At 38.7% G+C, this 20,707-nt stretch overlaps 1 protein-coding gene across 2 annotated transcripts; it reads left to right on the forward strand.

The window, feature by feature from the left end:
• Positions 1-1,248: 1,248 nt before the first annotated feature.
• Positions 1,249-20,684, forward strand: arhgef25b (Rho guanine nucleotide exchange factor 25b). Of its 2 annotated transcripts, XM_087800889.1 has the most exons (17): positions 1,249-1,607; positions 2,314-2,416; positions 11,601-11,899; positions 11,976-12,068; positions 13,863-13,981; positions 14,177-14,243; positions 14,540-14,643; positions 14,795-14,864; positions 16,261-16,350; positions 17,164-17,256; positions 17,328-17,378; positions 17,450-17,527; positions 17,609-17,800; positions 18,334-18,511; positions 18,576-18,751; positions 19,407-19,536; positions 20,269-20,684. In XM_087800889.1, the coding sequence occupies exons 1-17, from the start codon at positions 1,551-1,553 to the stop codon at positions 20,289-20,291; spliced, it is 1,923 nt and encodes a 640-aa protein (XP_087657015.1). In that variant the 5' UTR covers positions 1,249-1,550; the 3' UTR covers positions 20,292-20,684. The 2 variants fall into 2 exon arrangements, with proteins under 2 accessions (XP_087657015.1, XP_087657016.1); XM_087800890.1 differs by lacking the exons at positions 1,249-1,607; positions 2,314-2,416 and adding an exon at positions 4,110-4,406.
• Positions 20,685-20,707: the final 23 nt, after the last annotated feature.

A 20,707-nucleotide genomic window follows, 5' to 3' on the forward strand; every position in this document is an offset into this window, starting at 1 on the left:
GTCCCCGAAAACATGCATTAAATGAATCCAGGTTACATGTCTGACACGTTTGCTTGTGATGTCTGCAACTTGTGATTCTTATCTCAAATGTGTCCAGAAGCTCAAGTTATATTCTCTTCCTTAAACCCTGATTAGATATAAGATCTCTCTCAATGTGGGGAGGCTTGAGGCAGTCAATGACAACCATATTCAGGTAAAATGGGTGCAAAAGTCTCACACATCTGTAACAACAATTATTATATGAGATATATATTGATCGTGTAACTAAATGTTAGACATACATAGAGACTACATTTATAAGTGAGGGGAAGAAAACGTCTTTAGTCATTTTCAATCTCAATAGATATATATCTAAATATCTGAATTAACTTTGATTTCCATTCATCATTTGGTTGATTACAGATGAAATGGTTGATTGTACGTTTACAATGATCTATATAGAACAAAAACTGTGTATGACTCGAAGTGTGCAATTGCAAAAAGAAGAAAAGAAAAACGACAGCTGTGTCTGAATATAGTCGAATATTTATGCGATTGTACGTGTTTAATGTATTTGAAGCAAACATGTGTATATGAGTGTCTATTGTTTAGTATCTTGCCGTTTTACTGAAACTCAGGAGAAAGAGATGAGATTGAAAATAAACCATGCATACATAAAAACTTATTTGTAACTGTTGCCCTGATGTGTGGCTGTAACTCTATGCATATTCATGTCCAGACGTCCATTGACCAATCAGCTGCCGGAGAGCTTCCTTGGGACTGCAGCGGCACTTAAATGGACTATTTAAAAAAAGATTAAAATTCGATGAAGTGGTTACTGACAAATAGTGTAAATGACTCGACTTCATGTTTATTAAACATCACGTTGTCATAGAAGGTTTACAGACACACAGAAAGCTGTAACTTAACAAACATTTAGGTTAGGTTAGGTAGAACTTTATTGATCCCTCAGGAGGTCTTCTTCGGGAAATTGTTTTTTTTTCCCAAATTATCCACAGCAAATACAGCAATTTTTCATAAAAAATAATCAAAATAAAATCAGAACAAGAACAAAGAGAAATAAAGAGTAAGAACAAGATGATACAATGTAAGCCTAAAGCTAAAGAACATAGATCGAAGAAAAACAACAAAGACAAAGGATACAAAGACTAACATAGAACAGAACATCAAGATACTTTTATTCCACTCCTGCCCCCGAACTCAGAATTGTACAATTTAATAGCACGAGGAATGAATGAGTCCTTGAGTTTGATTTGTTTTTGCACCTTTTTGTTGGGTACTAAAGTGCAGATCTTGTCCTGGTCAAATGAAATAACATGACAGGACCTGTCCAGGCAGAACGACCCCTTCGTAACCATTCTGGCCTCAGGAGAGATTCCTCTGCTGCTGACCAGCTGTCCTCATCTGCCCAAAAGAAGGAAGAGATTCAGTGCAGCAGTTTATATACATGCTTGTGAGCTCCGTAATCTGCTGAACTCCTTACTTTCGTTTCGAAACCTTAAGACAAAGGAAAGGATGCTGCTCTAGAGAAACAGAGCAGCGGCTACAACATGAAGACTTTGGCGAAAGTGCAGGAGAGGACTGAGCAACTTCTTGGAGTCCAGAAAGTGAGTCTTTTTTTTCTTTTTTTGAGAACATTGAGAGGAGAAAAAGACCTATTTGCTGCATGTACACAAGCTGTGTCTTTATTTCATAATGGCTCAGATGTATATGCGTAATTGTGCACGCATAGAACCAGGGATTATTGTGCAATGGAGTAATTCTTCCATTCTGTAGAATAAACAGATATTTCCCCCTCCCCTTAAGTTCTTAAATGATCAAATAGTGTACTGTATAAAATGTGTCGCACTTACGCAAGTGTTTTTTACCAGCATTGTCTAGTCAAATGAATTAACAGGGGACAGATTATACAAGAATAATATGATCAAGTGAACTGTTGACATGTGCAGACACATTATTTTCCAGACAGCTTCAATGTGAGGCACAAGTCTGTCACATATATATTATGTTTATATTATATTTGGCCTGTTTGAAGTTGTTTTTTTCTGAATTGATCAGTCTCTGTGGTAAAGTCCCCCCTGGAACATCCCCGAGCTCAGGATCAGACTTTGTCAGCCTTCAAATCGACATTTGCGCTCCCTTGTTTACTTCATTTCAAGAAATTCCACAGATAAGATAAGAAGGCACTTAAAGTGAAGCTTGAGCAGGAAAACGTTTGTGACTGACGGAGAGGCTGACAATGTTTGTCAGTGCCTCGGTACGAATTGCAGTTTTTAGTAAAAATAAGAATCTGACTTAAACACTGTTTGTCAGATTTCAGACAACAGCAAAGAGCAACTGTTAGCAGATGAGAACAACCAGGAAGTCCGGATGCAGTTCAGATGGCCCCGGAGGGCCAGTGTGACCACATGCAAAGGTAACCCTTTTTCCTCTGAATCGACTTTCTTAAAGACACAGTATCAGATAATGAGGATATTTAAACATACTTTGTCTGGACAAAGTGTTCTATTACTTTATGATTTCATTTCACCTTTTATTTTTTTATTTTAATAGGAAAAGGTTTACAGCTGAGCTGACCATGTATACGGAAAGAAAAACTATGTTTAAACATTTCTTAAACATGACTTTAAGGGTCTTAAAAGTAAAGAAACAGTATTTTGGCACAAATGTGTGTAAACTTAATTATTGCATTGAACTCTTCTTAAGAGTCGTAAATCACTACAACATTTCTTCATAACAGAACTCCAGTACCTGTGTTATGGCATGACTGAGTATTATGTGAAAGTCACATAATATGACAAAGTAATAAATCATCACATGTTTTATATGAACCAGTTTAAACATCTGACTTCAAAATTTTAAGTTTAAAAGTGTAAATGTTGAGCTTATTACTGTTCTAAATGGAGTAAATACGATCAATAATGGACCATAAGGGGAGCACCAGCCAATTGAAACATTATTCTTGTATATTATGGTCTTGGAAAGTCTTGAATTTCTTCTGTTGACTTGTTGATACCTGCAAAGACCCTGTTTTTTACGGCACAAATCCCAACATGAATTTAGGAACAGCCATGGTAAAAGAGTGCTTCAGAGTCGGTCAGAAATCATAGTATTATGAGCGCCTTTAATTTAGTGGGTTCTGCTGAGAGAACTTCAGCAACGTTTGATAAGCAAGAGTCTTTCAAACTAGTCATTTTTAACTATTTATCTAGTTTAAAGTGCAATATTTCCCAGACGTTAACTTAATATTAATCTTGACATGCTTAGGATGTGATCTAGCTTTGAACTTATATAATAATAACACAATTGTGACATTTATATTCTTACAATTACTTGTAAATACTTTTTCTTCTCTTCTGTTAATTACACATATTAAAACTTTTTAATATGCTATTGTTGACTAATTCAAATACAAACATTGTACATTTATTACAGATGAGTGTCTGAGTGTGTGTAACAGAAAGTGAATTATATGGACACACACACTCCACTTCTCTCCCTCAGCAGCTCAGCAAAAAATCCCATCTATACGAGTAGCTATATTTCCAGAGCTCTAATCTTCTGAGGTTTCCATTGGTCACGCTAAAAACATATGTAACAATCACATGGGACAAACAAACACCATCTGTGTCAACATCCCCCCCAAAAAAAGGAAGCTCTCCATGTTTTGGGCCGGTGCTGTGATATAAAGTTTGCCACAAACTGAACCACCAGCTGCCACAGGCACGGACAGCTGTGCACAGAAGATCATCTCGTCATGAATACTTAATCTTTCAGATTAAATCCGCCTGCTCCTGTGTCAGCCCACAGAGCAGCGTGCAGGATGTCTATGTGTTTGTGTTTTCGAAGGTTTGATAGAGTTCAGTGCGACGGGAAAAAGTCCCAGTTTATTTCGACTCGTGATTTTCTTTATGACTTCAGCATCCGGAGAGATCTAAGAATGAAGAATGTGTGTCATTGTTTAGAACAGGAACACGAAAGAATTCTCCAAAATGACTGCGGAGAGGGGAAGAGAGAGGAGGCGGGATGGGTTTTTTTCTGAGTCCTCCCCCTTCTCTGCCCCTCCTGCTTCCTCTTTCTGCCTCACTTTGTGATCCCTCTCATATCTTTGTCTGCTATTGGGCCACACAGAGAGGCCAGGGAGGAAAGTCCTTTCACAGTTTCATCTCTGAAGAATGGAACTGATTTTTACTTGGTCAGGCATACTCTCTGGAACATTTTGTCTTCTCTGAGGATAATGGTGCGTTCAGGGTTAGCGTGTGTCTAAGGGGTCCTGCACGATGCCTGATAACCTCGGACCAGGATCATCATCATGAAAGGCGGTCACCAGCAGCGGGGGTGTGCGTGTCAGCACCTGTTCAGAATACTGCTCGGCAAGTGTGGATGCTGCTTCATCGGTGGCAGAGGTACGACGGTGACATCCTTTGATTCCTTGGCTAGTCTGTGTATGGGTTACAGGGACAGTAGGTGTTTTAGGGGGACACTTCGAGGTCCACGTAAACTGAGAAACATGTGCCATGAGGACTCTTCATTTTGAGCTGAGCCAAGAGCCAAAGCTAACACTTTGGTTTAGTGAGTAAAAAAGTGGAAATAAGTGGTGATATTGATGCAAAATAAGTTAAAAACTTAATAAGTATGTTTTTTTCTGGAAAAGTTTATAGTCGGACGCAAAACAGCTTATTAAAGTTGTGGTCTTGTGTGTATTTACGAACTATAATTTAAAATCTGAAGAAAATATTTTATAAACCACAGGATGCAATAATTAAAATGACTTATTTTAGATGACTTTGGTCACTAAATGTGTTGTGATTGTTCATTTAATGTTGTTTCGAATGGCGCACTTGTTGCGTTAAATTCAGCACTTGGTGGAGGTGTGCAGTTTCTCAGGGCTTTTCTAGTTTTTAAGATAATGGGCGGTTTGAATTCTTCAACAAATCAACTTATTTTATTGCCAAATGTTAGAAAAGTTAAAAAATATATATATATATATTGTTGTATTTTATTTTGCTGGTTAAGTTTACATTAGTTTTTACTTGTTTTGTTGTTAGCATGTCTGCCAGTGCTATAGGAATTGGATTTTCTTTTATAAGATAACAATATATATACAGCCACACAAAAGTGTGTAATGAGGATCTTGAATTTATGAAAGCTGTGCTCACAGGCTGTAAATGTGTGTGTTTTGTCTAAGATTTGTGTGCAGATTACTAATCCAAGTTAAAACGGTGTCAGAAGTGGGATGGGAAACTGATTTATTGGCCTGAAGGAGCCACACAACTGGCTTTAGGGAAGGACACAAGATATGCTTGGGGGCCTGTGTCATGTCACTCACACTTTGCCGACGTGGGGATAAATGTGGTGGAAGATTGTGAGGTCCGTGTGCAGGTTCATCATCACCTGGGGGTCACAACTCTATAGAACACAAGAGGATGTCCGGGTCGACAAGTATGCTCAGAGGAGCTCAAAGCAGATGTATTTGCTTTTTGTTTTGTATACAGGATACAACAAAAGGGGAAAAAAATGATAGACTTGAATAAGAAAAAAATATCAAAAGCTTTTATTTTTACACACATTAAAAGTGTGTGCTTGTGAGATATTAAAGACTTGTGGAGAACGTATGAAAGAAAAAATATTAGTTGGTTTCATCATTCCCGATAAAAGCCAGCACAGTCAGGTTATTGTTGTGTGACGGTGCACAAACACGCACACCAATAGACACGAGCAGCACCAATCCTCTGTTGCTCCAGTTGATGAAGAGTAATTAAACTTGTGGTCTGGAAATAGAAGTGTCAAATGTGAAATTGAAAACAGCCTTCAAAACACTTGAGTCGTGATTGTTTGTCCCTCAGTTTTCTGACGATTTTCCTTGTAGGAATTATTTCTCAAAACAACACTGTTGTATTTTGATGATATTTTCAAGGGCTAAATGTGAGTCTTTGGGAGATGGGGAGGGGGGTACGAATCCCGCCAGAAGCCTGTGGCTCTGTGGGAAAAGGAAATTGGCTTGTGAAGAGTCTCAGAGGTGAGCGGCTGCTGAAACTTAAAATGGGTCATTTGTTGCAACACAGGATGTCGAGAGACTCTTATTGGAATGACATGAAAATAAATAACAATAGAGTTGTGTGTTGTAAAGCCTGGCCATTGTCGTGAAATGTAATTTGGCCTAAAACAATGTACATGTTGAGTTGTGTATCACAAGCAATGCTGCAAACCCACATTCTTGATGTTCAGATAATCTCTGTTCGACCCCTTCATTGCTTATTCTTTCATTTTTGTTTAAAGTGGGGAAGATGATCTTCAAAATGATGAATAAACTTCAGACCACTGAGGTTAGAATGTTTCCCTGAAACTGCTCCTCCAGAGCTGGAAATCATTTTCCTCCAACTGATAGGACTAATTATTGACATGTCACACATCTAATTATACCACTTAAAATAATGTTCTTAGTGTAACTGTGGTTGACCATCAGAATTCTGAATAGGACATTGGTTATGGACTCAGTTTGGCTGTCTACTTAGAATGACCCGATCAAGCCTCTCAGGCAATGACAAGAAATTATATTTAAGGGTCACTTAAGTTAATTTAAGTTTGTCTTAAAATATCTTGGACCTCTATTGTACTCGTCAGTATGTGTCTGTTTGTACAAAACTCTCTTTTCATTGAAATATTTACATAAGAAAATGTGTTTAAACCCCGCCCACTGAAAACAATGTTTTTCTGGAGATTAAATCTTGTTTACCATAACCACACCCACTCTGCTGTGATTGTTCAAGCATTGTTTGTCACTGCATGTTATTAATCCAGCAAGTCTTCACCTCCAAAGGACTCATTGTATAAACAAAGCGGGGCGTGATTACAGCTGGCTGGAGGAGGAGTGAAGCCATTATTACGTCATAATGGATGCCGCTCTCGTAACCTCTCGTTCGCTGAGATTTCAGACGGTGGGGAACTTTATAAAGTTATAAGTTCAAAACATGGTCATGATGAGGGACTTACTGCATCTTGGAGAGAAATACTTCCGTGTGTGTATTTGAAGTTTTGCATGAGTCATGCTAGAAAAACAAGGCTTCTATATATTCCTGTAACTATCTTGTGCACTAATTGATATCAGCAGACTTTTGGATAAATAGATTTAACTATGTCTAACAGGAATCAGCTTCATTTCTCAGAACACACACCCACACAATAACACACATGCACGCACACACCCACACAATCACACACATACACACTCACATACACACAATCACACACACTGACACTAATGCCACGAGTCTATAATTTAAATGTGGAAAATAAAATAGACAACAGGAAAAGCCGCAGAGCCCTGACAAGAGGCTCATTTCTATTATGTTCCCCTTCCTGGTATGAGAAAATAAAACTTTATAGGACAGTAAACCATGTTAAACAATATGAAGCAACATTATGTATCTTAACATTTATACTTATACTCCCTAGTAGAAGACCATGAGGTAGATGAGATGAGAACATTTTACTTAATCTCCAGATGTCTCTTTGTTTTCAAAAGTAAATTGTACTGAAATTATTCAAGGTTATTCTTTTAAGATTATTTTACACAAAAACTGTTTCAAATGTTTTGCTTTCAGATATTATACTGACAGTCTTTCAACTGCATATTTCAACAAAATAAATTAGAAAAAATATATAATATTGACCCTTATTTTATCAAATAACAGAGTCCAAATTAGTTTTTTTGAGAAGAATGTTAGAAATTAATATTAAGAGATTAATAAGTATATATCTAATCGTATATACTAGGAACAAAAGACGACCAATAAGGCTCATGAATGTGATTGAAGACAACATGAAACCATTGAGAACCATTTATATATGGCAGTTCAAATGATTCTGTTTCCTGACACCTCTAGCACTGCACAGCTAACGATCGGAAAAAAAAAAAAAATGAGCAGAGAACGTTTTTAAACACTAAAGCGGATTTGTGTGCTTCTGAAATATTCCTCAGTTGACTGCTCGCAGATCGACAGATGGATTAAAGGATTGACCCTATTGGTCCAAACGGCACACCTACCCCGCTCAAAAGACTGAAAAAGCATGAGTGATGATAATCCTGACCAGAGAGATGATCGCACACATAGAAAATGTTAGGTGAAAAAGTCAGGTTGAAAACAAAATAATTAAAGAAAAATTCAGATTAGAGGAAAACAAAAAGTTGGGTAAATTAAGCAAATAAAATTAATTAATAAAAAAAAATGTCATTACCTTACTTGAATGATCTTCTGTACTACTACATCCAAGCATGCATTACAGGAGAAGAAGGTTCAAGTGACTGTTTAACTCTCACTGTTCTTTAATGTAGGAAAAACCTTCAGATACATAATAAATCTTACCATATGTGTATGTTTTACTCATATTACCTTGTTTGCAAGTTTACTTTTTGAGTAAACTAAAGTGTCTGGATATGTGTAGTATCACAGGCTAATGTTAAACCTAAAATTGCATTAAATATGTATTTAACTTGTTACATATTATTGTATATAAGTGTTAACACATACAATTTTCTAGTAAAACACTGCAAAAAGAATGATAAAAAACGGTTTTATTCAACTAAAAAAAATCTCTAAACTTTGGAAAATGGTGTCACAACATGATCTACAGCTTGTAATACATGCGTTTTTAATTATTATTTTCGTGTCTAAACAAGAAGGAGCTGTCTCGCCTGCAGTTAATACAAAACTCTGCAGCGAGAATTCTGACCTGCTCTAGTAGAAGAACTCACATTTCCCTGATCCTTGAAACTCTTCACTGGCTGCCAGTTTCTTTCATGATCAATTTTTAAATTCTGGTTCTTACTTTCAGAACTATTCATGGTCAGACTCCTCCTTACATCAGTGATCTGATCCAGACTTACACCCCAGCTCGGGCTCTGAGGTCTGTGGATCAGAATCTACTGATGGTTCCTGAACACGGTTCAGGACCAGAGGAGAGAAATCCTTCCAGACTGTTGCTCTTAAGCTTTGGAACGATCTTCCTCTGTGTTTGATGATCTACTGACTCCTTCAAGAAACATCTTAAGACATTTTTATCTGTGCTTTTCACTGATTTTCGGGGACTTGTGTGTTTGTCTTATGTGTCTTGGACTTTTAAAGTATGTATTGTTTATGATTGTTAAAGTGCTTTGTGGCCCTGGTCTAGAAAGGTGCTTAACAGATAACCAGGACTTACTTACTTACTTTAATATTACTTTTTTTCGCAATAAAACGCATTTGAGGCAGAAATTCTGTTTGAATGCCTCACAAAGGTCTAATGGTTGGGAACCACTAATCTATTGGTTTGTGTAAATATTGTGCGTTCTTCATTTAATGCATTTCCTTAAAATGAAGACAAGGCTGTTCACACATTAATTAGTTTCGTCAGGGATTTTATTGCGTCCTTCCTACGTCAGCCACTTCATCATAAAAGAACATCATGGACAGACATCAGATCGCTAATGTACTTTAAGTTTCCTTCTGGGTCGGGACGAAGAGAGCCAGCAGAAGACGACATTATACTCTCATTACCGTCTGGCACTTTAATGGCTGCAGCAGACTCTTTGGTCGACCCAGATTTCACCATCTCCTCACAAGCCTGTTACGATGATTACAGCTTACATAAAAGTGCTGACGGGCTGTGCTGGCTTTTGGGAAAAAGTCCAGAACAACAAACTGTGGCTTCTTAAAGGCTCCGTTTTGCTTGGCTCTGCAAAACAGAGTGAAATGTAAATGTTGGCATACTTCAGTTGAATCACTGTGGTGGAAAGTCATCGCAGTGGCTTCTGTTGTTGGGAGACTTAAAGTGAAAGAAATGAAACCAGCTGTGTTCTAGAACAGTACATTTTCTTTGATTCCGGTCAAAATAAGGTTACCATACTCCTGTAAATGTATGGAAACATATGACCAAACCCAGTTATGTCTTCCTGTGTGCCTCTCATAACTCATAATGACACTTTCAAATCGTCTCTCTATGCAACTCTACAACTTCGTGGTCATATCTCGGTCACCAGGGAGCTTCCGAACCTTGTTATTGTCCCAAAATCAATGCTGTGTCTCAAATCACATACTAGCGTACTAAAAGTTAGTATTTTTAGTGCGTTAGTGCGTCTCAATTCTTAGTATGCGAAATTTAGTGCGCCATGCACACTAAATTGGCGTACTAACACGCCCACAAAACTGAGCATGGTTCGATGGACACTAACCACTCTAAACAGCCGCCATCTTAGTGACGTTTTAAACGGAAGTTACGTCATATATAAATACATATAGAGTATATTCATATACGTACTTACAGGTGCATTTTCCGCAGCAGTAGGATAAACACGTCTTCGCTGCTGATACCAGCTTAAATATCTCACGATTATTTAGATTCTCATATTTTTTCTTTATTTCTTTTTCCAAACTTGAAAAACGTGCTGCCAGCAGGTGTCGGCGATAGCGTTCAAACAGTTGGTTGAAACATCGTTAAATAGAAGTAGAAGAAGAAGCTGTCATGTGATCTCCGGTTAGTGTGTAGCGACAGTGTTTGATTTGAGACATACTATCTGTGGAGAATTTGCGTACTAGTTAGTACGTACACTAAACTGATGCATACTAACTTCTAGCATACTAAGAGTAGTATGCGATTTGAGACACAGCACAAGACTTCATTTGATGACATAAAAATGTATTCTATTAAAAAATGAAATTCTGTCCATGACATTTTATAAGACATTTTCTTGAACTTCTATGCATAGAAAACCAGTACGCTAGTTGAACAAAAGTTTGGCTGATGAAATCATGTTTGTTTGTGGCCAACATTGGTCACTTTATCAAGAATCAGTCAATCTATCTACTTCCTCCTCCCGGAAGGTGAGATATGGGGGCCACAGCCGAATTATTTGTCTAACTATTTTGGGGAATTCATGATTTTCTCGAAGTCAAGTGCAAAGTTCCTAATGTACAGAAACATGAATATAAATGCTGATGTATGAATATTATTCCTTCATCCACAATGAATGAAAACTTATGTTAAAGTCTAATCCAAATACACTGGAAACCAGATATTTGTTCATGTCCCATTTAGGTCCATTTATGTATAAAGTATACAACAATTACTATAACTATTCCTTAAGCCTTTTGTTTGTTAGCATTTAGTTTAATATACAAGCACATGACTGACCACCCTCTGCTCCAGGTCACTCTCCTGGTGTCTAACTATTTTGGGGGATTTTGAATCAACTATAATATCCAAACGTTACGGACATTTTTTTTGCAACTATCATAATATTGATTCTTATATTTATGTTGAAGTGAATTATGAATTCATATTCTTACAGGACGCCGGAATATAAATCATGGATCTTCTGCTTATCACAGGACAACCTGGGGCAAGAGTTAAGATACAGTCTAGTCAAATAGACAGAAAAAGAGGGAACACACTCAGATGTAGAGGGAAAAGTAAATGACATAATTAAAAGTCACACTTGAACTAAAGCCTCCCAAACAGGAAATTGGACATTTTTCTCGATGAATGCGTCTTCAGAGGGGGGCGGAGAGGATTCACAACATGACAGACTTTTTCCTCCTGAACCTCATTTTCTCCTCTTTCAGAGTCTTGTTCTGTGGCGGGCAGCAACGGCAGTCTGACTCCATCCGGAGGCTCATCAGCCCTGCAGGCCTCGGGCAGCTCCAGCCCTCATTCGGTGTCTGGAGGACCGCGGCATCCCGTCAGTGCCTTGAAGAAATGGCTCACCAATCCTGTGCGTAAGCTAAGTGTAGACGGCAGAGGATCCGGGAAGGAGAAGCAGATCTACAGGCAGCGGTCGCTCTTCTGTCCCGGCGAGGCTCAGGAGACGTCATCGGAACCGCATGAAAGCTTCGCCATTCTCCCCTCAGGAGACCGGAGCATGGTGAGTGGTGCTCATGCTGTTTCCACATTCCACTTTTTTGTTTTTTTTTACATGTATTTGCTTTTATTCTCATCAGGTTTGGAAGGACAGTCTGCTCAGTACGGCGTCTGTGTCTCCGACCAAGTCATCGAGTTATTTCAGCGACCTCCTGCAAGGAAAAGACTTAAGCGTAACCTCTTTCTCTTGTTCTGTGTTTCTGTCACGCTAGAACACAAAGTTCTTTTAAAAGTGGGAAAAATACTTTGTAATCTGCTCACTTCGATTTTTTTAATAAACTAAAATTGAATGACATACATGTTAATGCATTATAAATATATAAAAAGAAGCAATATAGGAAAAGTAAATAAATGCACGTTTATAGTATTTTTCATTAGTAATTATTGACATTTATAATTATGTATTATTACTTTACTGGACAATTTCCATTTAAATTAAATTAAACAATTTCCCGAAGGAGACCTCCTGAGGGATTAATAAAGTTCTACCTTACCTTACCTTATCACATTCAACCCCCCCTGGCAAAGATATCTTCAGCCTGTAAGGAATCATTGAGAGTAAACTAAAATGAACACGATTTAATGAGATAAATTATTAAGAAAGTTGACAGTCTTTCCACTTCTCACAGCAAGTAGGTTATGCATACACTGTGTGTGTGTGTGTGTCTGTGTGTGTGTGTGTTCAGTTTAAGATAATACTGTACTAAGTGGTCTTTGAAAGGCCCCGCTGGGTAGACTAAGTCCCACAGGATTTTCTGGACCACATCTGGAAATGTTAAACTAAGTAAGCAGTCTGTGACAGGCTGGAATGAGGTCATGGTCTCTGGGCAGGAGAGCCAGACGCAATCTAAGAAGATGAGACAGTAAATCACCTATAGAAAACAACCCTCGATTTCAGAGCACATCGTCTTATGACTTGATAAAGAAGCGATCAAATAACTGGACATAGTGAGAGAACTGAATCTTGATTATTTTTTTATTTTTTTTAAACACCTGGTTGTGATGTGAAAAAAGACAAATCCATGAAGAGGATTACAAATCCCCATCAGATAATTCTGATATTGGGGGAAAAGCCACGTCTGTTACATAACTGCTCACAGCTTTAACGTGTGAGCTGGCAAAGTCTTCCATTGTTGCTCCCGCCTTCAACGAACCCACAGATGTGCTCTCAGGTTTCAGAAAGAAAAAGAAAGTCCATCCATGCATCCATCCATGCATCCATCCATCCATCCATCTATCCATGCATCCATCCATCCATCCATCCATCCATCCATCCATCCATCCATCCATCCATCCATCCATCCATCCATCCATCCATCCATCCATCCATCCATCCATCCATCCATCCATCCATCCATCCATCCATCCATCCATCCATCCATCCATCCATCCATCCATCCATCCATCCATCCATCCATCCATCCATCCATCCATCCATCCATCCATCCATCCATCCATCCATCCATCCATCCATCCATCCATCCATCCATCCATCCATGCATCCATCCATCCATCCATGCATCCATCCATCCATCCATCCATCCATCCATCCATGCATCCATTCATCCATCCATCTATCCATCCATCCATCCATCCATCCATCCATCCATCCATCCATCCATCCATCTATCTATCTATCTATCTATCTATCTATACTTTATAGACCCTTACATATTCAAAGGCTCATTTTATTTAGTATCTCTGACAGAATAACAAAAGAGAAATTAAAAAAACAATGGCATCACAAAACTGTGTGGAAAACACATGAGCAAATACAAACGGATGGACCTGAACTTGACAAAAAACAAAATGTTTATTATTTTATCTTATGGACCAATGCTTTGGTAAAGGATGCCGAATGAGTGCAGCTGCATGAGATGATTGTTTGTTTAGTCAAAGGTTTCCAATCTAAAAATGGCCCACAGCATGGATATTAAACAACGTTGTTTTCTTTCACTTCATTTCAGCTCCACTGCAGTCAGGCAGACAACAACGGTGTTTCGGGTGAAAGTGACCCCAAAAAAGATGCCGTGGAAATATCTGTGGACAGTGAAGAAGAGAGAAGCGTTGCCTTAGAGAAGAGCATGTAAGTAAGACTTGTGTTCCCCATCTGGTTCCCGAGGGTCGGGAGGTCGAGCACTCCAGGAGGCAGGCTGCACACTTTTCTATGCTGCAGACAAAACCTCATCAACCAATGATTTGACTTGAAACTCCTGGACTTGAGACTGGTTCTTAGTTTTATACAGGCTGCTTTAACCTTCATTTTGCCCCTTTTTGTTAGATATGTGCTCACGGAGCTGATAGAGACTGAACGTTTGTATGTGGAGGACCTGGGACTGATAGTGCAGGTAAGTGTTTATTAGTTCAATCATATTTATAACTTAGAAAGTTGATGAATACATGTGTAATGTGGGATAGGAGAGGAACACTAGAGATTTTCTTTTTTTTATAATATTTATAAAAGATGGTTTGGATCTATAATTTCAGCTCATGCTAGCAAAAACAATAGTGTAGATATTCAATTCACAGTGATTGGATATTATATCTCATTAGTGTTGCTCGTAAAAGCTATGAAAAAAGACCTGATCCCACTTGCTTTTCCCTCTGGGACCTGAACTGTGGTGTGTTGTTGTGGGCTCTTCAGGGTTACATGAGCACCATGACTAACCAGGGAATTCCAGACGACATGAAGGGAAAGGACAGAATTGTTTTCGGGAACATCCACCAGATCTACGACTGGCACAAGGGGTGAGTCATTGTTCTCCATATTTCGGGAAGATTTATCTTGACTTGGTCCCGTAAAGCTCCATGTTATTCACCTGGGCCCAGCATGATCCCCCCTGCCCCCCGTGGATGTTTGTTTCCTGGCTAGTTTGCCTCTCTGCCTCCTGTTGCACAGGTATTTCCTGGGCGAGCTGGAGAAGTGTGTGAGGGATCCTGACAATCTGGCCCAGCTTTTCATCAAACACGTGAGTGCTTTTGACTTCCTGCTGTGTCTGCAAGTGTGACTGATGTTGGCCTCCAGATGTTCCCACTGATCAGTGTTTGACTGAAATCGAAATACATTTACTGTGGAGCCCATTAAGTCAATAAGTTTTTATAACTGCATATATAAAATATTCTGTAGGTTGCTCGATACTGACACTAATGTATCACTGGAAAACTATAAATGGAAAACTTTTATTTTTATTTGTATGTGCTGGTGCAAGAGTTGCAAGAGTAAACTTTTCCTTTTTAGAGTTATAAAATGTTCATTTTAATTTAGTGACTAGAGCTCAGTTGTCTTTGTCTTCATCTTCGTCCAAAAAGACACTTAACTTAAAACATCAAAATAACTGTGGTGCTTGTCTATGATATCCAGATAGCATCAGATTTTTTTTTATGAAAAACCTTAAATAAATCTGTATATTTTAAGTATTGTTTTTAGCAGAAGTTATCAGTCAGAGATGGCCTAGCAGCGTCCGCCGAAAACAAGCTTCAAATATAGACCTGTTCGAGTTTTGCCAGAACAATTGTTCTTGTCGAGGCTTCAACAGAAGATGAAACGCGGAGATATTTAGATGTTTTTAAGTTTTTAATTTTGGACGAAAGATAAAGCTGAGCTCCAGTCACTATGTTAAATTTGGAAATAAATTTCTTCCTGGAACTCCGAAAGTAATCCCAACACTCAGTTGTCATGAGGGTGAGTAGAAAATGGTTGAAGTTTGCATTTTGGGTGATCAAACTCTTTGAGAAATGAAAACGGATGTCCTTATTGTTCAAATGTAATCAATAGTCAGCCGCTTCTCACGTGGACTGAGAGCTAGTTTTACATAATTAAAAGGTAAACAAACGGTTTTAAATACATGGTCCAAATTGTCTTTGAATGTGACCCTGAGATCTTGAAAATGCTTATTCGTGGGATTGAAAAAAACGTTTATTCATCAAACGCTGCAATTATAACAACTAGTTTATTTTGTCAGAAGCAACAAAGGTCAAAAATCCATTCTGAAATGTCCCCGAAAAAAAAAATGCTGTAGAAGAAAGGCAATTTTTTGGAATGATAGAGGATGGTCTTGAGCTGTGAGATGTTATCTGATAGATTACAGACCTTTCCAGGGTGTCACCTGCCTCTCAACACAAGGAAAAATAATGAATGAGTGTTTATGTTAATTCTGTGACTGATTGACACCTGAAGACTATGAAAGAAACATACTGTACTTCTATTGCATTATCCTGAATCAGGCCTGTTGAAGCAATGCTTCTGTAAATGGTAAAAAACACGTGAATTTATCAATAGACCACTGAGCAACAACAGGTTGATTAGATGTCACACGTGAGAACGATCATGTTGCAGGTATTTGATCACAACCTCAACTCTTGCAGGAGCGGCGACTTCACATGTACGTCGTTTACTGCCAGAACAAACCCAAGTCCGAGCACATCGTCTCGGAGTACATCGAGACTTACTTCGAGGTGAGGAATTTTGAAGAGATTCTGTCAAATTTGACTATCACTGTGCATTTGCATGTCTCAGTTTCATCTCTTTATTTCTGCTACATCACATAAATGGACGACATCATTGTAAGGAAAATCAAAAACTACCTCTGCAATCTTGTTGGGGAAAAAAAAATCAATCAACCTGTTTTTTCATTTTACACTTTGTCTTTGAGATGTTTGGTCAGTATTATTTTGGGCTTTAAGTGTACACTAGAGGAACATGTAGTAATGTCAGCCGTTAAATTAAGTAAATTAAATCCATCATGTAACATGGAACATGCAACACGTGATCATTTTAATCTCATCAACGTTCTGAAGAGTCGTCTAATGTTATTAATCCTGACAGATGACATCGGGATGTTTATCAATCAGAATAATCTGTTTCTATTCAGACCCGGTTTGTGATGAAACACTATGTATCTTGGTTGGGCGAGAGGGCAAACCCATCACAGTTTAGTCATGTTTAGGCGAAAAAAAAATGGAGGACAGAGAGATTTAAATGACAGCGACCGATTTAATTTGAGACTAACTTGATCACAACCATTTTGTACACATCATTTGAGGAAATGCTTTGGTGGGAGTGGGTTTTCATTTCAAGATGCTTGACATCTGGATAATTAATAATAGAAGAAGTTGGAAGAATTTGAAGCAAGTCCTATCATTGACAATGGCTGTTATTAGCATACTAGCTGTTAGCATATAGTCAATAATTAAAATATGATCAATACTAAATGTGTGATCTCAGTTGCAGTCTTGATCAATCAGAATTCCTCTCACGTTCCATAATAGAATCTGAGGCAGCAGTTGGGTCACCGGCTGCAGCTCAACGACCTGCTCATCAAACCCGTGCAGCGCATTATGAAATATCAGCTTCTCTTGAAGGTAAGTTTTTTGGCAGGTTTTTCCTGAGAAATCGTTTGTTAAAAAGCTTCTTTTATTGTTCTTTTGTGCAGGACTTTTTGAAGTACTACAGCAAAACTGGACGGGACGTCAGTGAGCTAGAGGTAAGAGATCCTTCACGGACCTACGAGCAAGCACAGTCACTTATTTGAAAACACATTGATTCGTCCTTCAGCAAGCGGTGGAGGTCATGTGTTTTGTGCCCAAACGTTGCAACGACATGATGAATGTCGGCAGACTGCAGGGGTTTGAGGTTAGGATTTCTTATTGTTTCACCTCCCATCCCGGGGGGGAAGGCTCGAGACTGAAACTCTCAACAATGTTTGGTTTCCAGGGGAAAGTCACGGCTCAGGGGAAACTGCTCCAGCAGGATACTTTCTCCGTCGGCGAGCAGGAAAGCGGCTTCCTGTCCAGAGCCAAGGAAAGACGTGTCTTCCTGTTTGAGCAGCTCGTCATCTTCAGTGAGCCCATCGATAAGAAGAAAGGCTTCTCGCTGCCAGGGTACACGTTCAAGAACAGCATCAAGGTAACTTCCTGTGTCACTGATGCTCCTCAGTCTCAGGTCATGTGTTTCAGTGGAGAAAATTGTAAATATGTCATTTCACAACACACTTTATAGTTTAAAAACATGAACACTGACCAGTCTGATTTTGTATTTTTACCTTCTCATATCATTATTTGAACGGTCTTCTAGTATTCTGTTTTTCCTATATAATAGTTTTGTCTTTAATTGGAATAGTTTCTCCTTTTCTTGTATAGTACGACTTTAGAAACAATCTTACAATTATTCCCTTGGTTCCTTTTAATGGAAAATTATATTGCATAATACAAACGCTTTTACTACGTGGTGAGCTATATTGAAAGATCTTTTTTTTAATCGTCAATTGTCTATGTCTACTGAATGGCTGTCTCGATTTACTCCAAAAATTCTTCATTCTGAGGGTGTTATATATTAATAAGTCTTTTGAGTTTATGTACAGGTCACCATGTGGCTTAATCTATCAGCTGGTGGATAAAAGACACGTTATTTCCTTTCACATCTTTATCTTATCTGGACAGGTCAGCTGCCTGGGTCTGGAGCACTCGGAGAAAGATTCCTCTTGTCTTGTCCTGACTTCCCGCAAGACTGATGGGAACGTGACCCGCTTTATCATGCAAGCGTCGTCTGTGGAGATACAGCAGTCGTGGTTCAGTGACGTCGTCCAGATCCTGGATTCTCAGAGGAACTTTTTGAATGGTATACATGTGCTCTCAGAGGTCCCTCTCAGCAAAAGTTTTTGATATTAAAATCCTCTTCGCAGCTCTGCAGTCGCCCATCGAGTACCAGCGCAAAGAGAGCAACAGTTTAGGGCGCAACTCAAAGTCCCCATCAAGTCTGCACCCGCTTTCTTCTGCTTCCATGGAGCGACACAAGCAGTCATGTCGGCTCATGTACAACACCTCCATGCCCTCGCTGCATCAGCACACCACTGATCTGGTATGTAACTTATTTGTATTTTTTTAATCATTCATTGAAGCCAGAAATATGAGAAAAATGTTAGAAAAGACATGGAGTAGTTTTGAGTTTTTTTCAGAGGTGAGTAAATAATAATTTTTGTCGTGGTTGGAAAAGGAAAGTCTGGGCTTCTTTACTTTGGTTGCTGCCTGCAATACTGAACCATGTAAGTTAATGGATGGATGAGAGATTTCAGAGGATTCAAATTATCTCCTATCCTAGACCAGACTTGAGTGACATGCGGTTCTATTAACGGATTATTATGACATTTCTTTGACTTTTGAATTACTCAATCAATGCTTGATTTCCGGGACTTTATTTGATGTCATTTCCCACTATTTAACTTCCTTTTAATATGTTCAATGATTAAATTAATTGTCTTAAGAGTAAATATATTTTTAATGCTGTAACATCTGTTTTTGGCTGGGTGTGCACGTGGCTTCCACTCTTGCTAGTCTCGAGTGGACAGTTGACATATTTTCACTTTTAAAACATGGATGTTTGGACGACAACCACAAATGGACCATTTCTAACATTTTATCAACTGCCACTGTCCGAGAGTAGGATCAATTCTTTAAACAGTAACAAGGGTTTTTTTGTTCTTGAAGTGGTGACGTCTTACATTTCCATCTCCAAGGTTTCTGTTAAAACAGCGGCGGCAGCTGTGGCTCCGCTCTCACCCCAGTCGTCGCCTGGAGGGACCGGTGATCCACTCCAGCTTTGGGACGTGCAGTGGCCTGTGGAACCGCAACCGCCCCGACACACAAGTAAGTCTGTGCTGACTGTGCGACATGTTCACTCTGGGGAGGTATGGAAGCGAGGGCAAGTGCTCCCAGCTGGGGAACCAGATAAGGAGACTGTTCAGTGTCAAACCGGAGCTGCTTTTAAGCTTCGACTGAAATGTTAATCTTAGAAACATAGAAAACACAAGTGCATGTCACATCATTTACATCTGTGGTGGTGTTTTCCCGCTGATTTCAAGACACCCTCTAAACTATTTTGTGGAATCTTGACACCAAATCATTACCAATTGTAAATTATACCCTTATTGCTTTTATTTAATGTATATTCTGTAAATTGATAATTGTACATTTTTAAGCAGCTATAGCTAGTTAAGTTGGAGGGGTAATGCTTTTGTGTCCCTTTTTACATGCTTTTTCTAAATATAATGTAAATAAAGTAATTTCTATTAATTGGAATCGCAATAAAGTTCTCTGATTTTATAAATTAATCATAAATTGTTTATTACATCAGCCAAGAAGATTATTAGATCACTGGTCGATCAGTAATTTCAGATTAGAATCTATTTGATGTTGATTTCACTTCAGTTGTTTTCCCGATTACCATCTGGATCCAGTCCATGTCTTCAGGAGTTGCTGAATGACCTGAGAATAGAGGGTTTCTAAACGTCAGCGAATACTGTGAAGCAGCTTGACATTTTCCATTCTGTGTCCAGAGGAAAGAAGATTTTGTTGACACATTTTTTTGTTTTTCTTTAGGGCTTGACGACGAGCAGTTATAAGACAAGGAGCCGTAAATAACAAGGGATGAACCTTCTGTTGTCACAGTGCCTGAAGTCTGGATGCCTCATCCTGACGACCTCACGCCCATCTTCACACTGGTGTCTCCCTTCTCGTAGCATCTTATTAACATCTGAATGAACATGTCCTGATGATAGTTTTGTACCTGTAACTTCAAAGCTGACTGTTTCTCAATATTCCGATTGTCATCGTCCGTCCCTTATTTTTCAGCTCATCTGTGCTGAGGGGGAGCAGAGATGGTCATGATAGTCGACACGGGTGTAAATATTCACGTAGATTTCCTTCACTGAAATGTCACAAAAGTTGTATTTTTTTTGTTGGACATTCCTGAGATGTAAACTTAAATACAGTGCTTTGGTTTAAAGACAATACAACTGGTTGTGTTTATTGTGGAAGG

Source organism: Callionymus lyra, chromosome 10, assembly GCF_982586985.1.
Source record: "Callionymus lyra chromosome 10, fCalLyr1.hap1.1, whole genome shotgun sequence".
NCBI classification, from domain to species: Eukaryota; Metazoa; Chordata; class Actinopteri; order Syngnathiformes; family Callionymidae; genus Callionymus; species Callionymus lyra.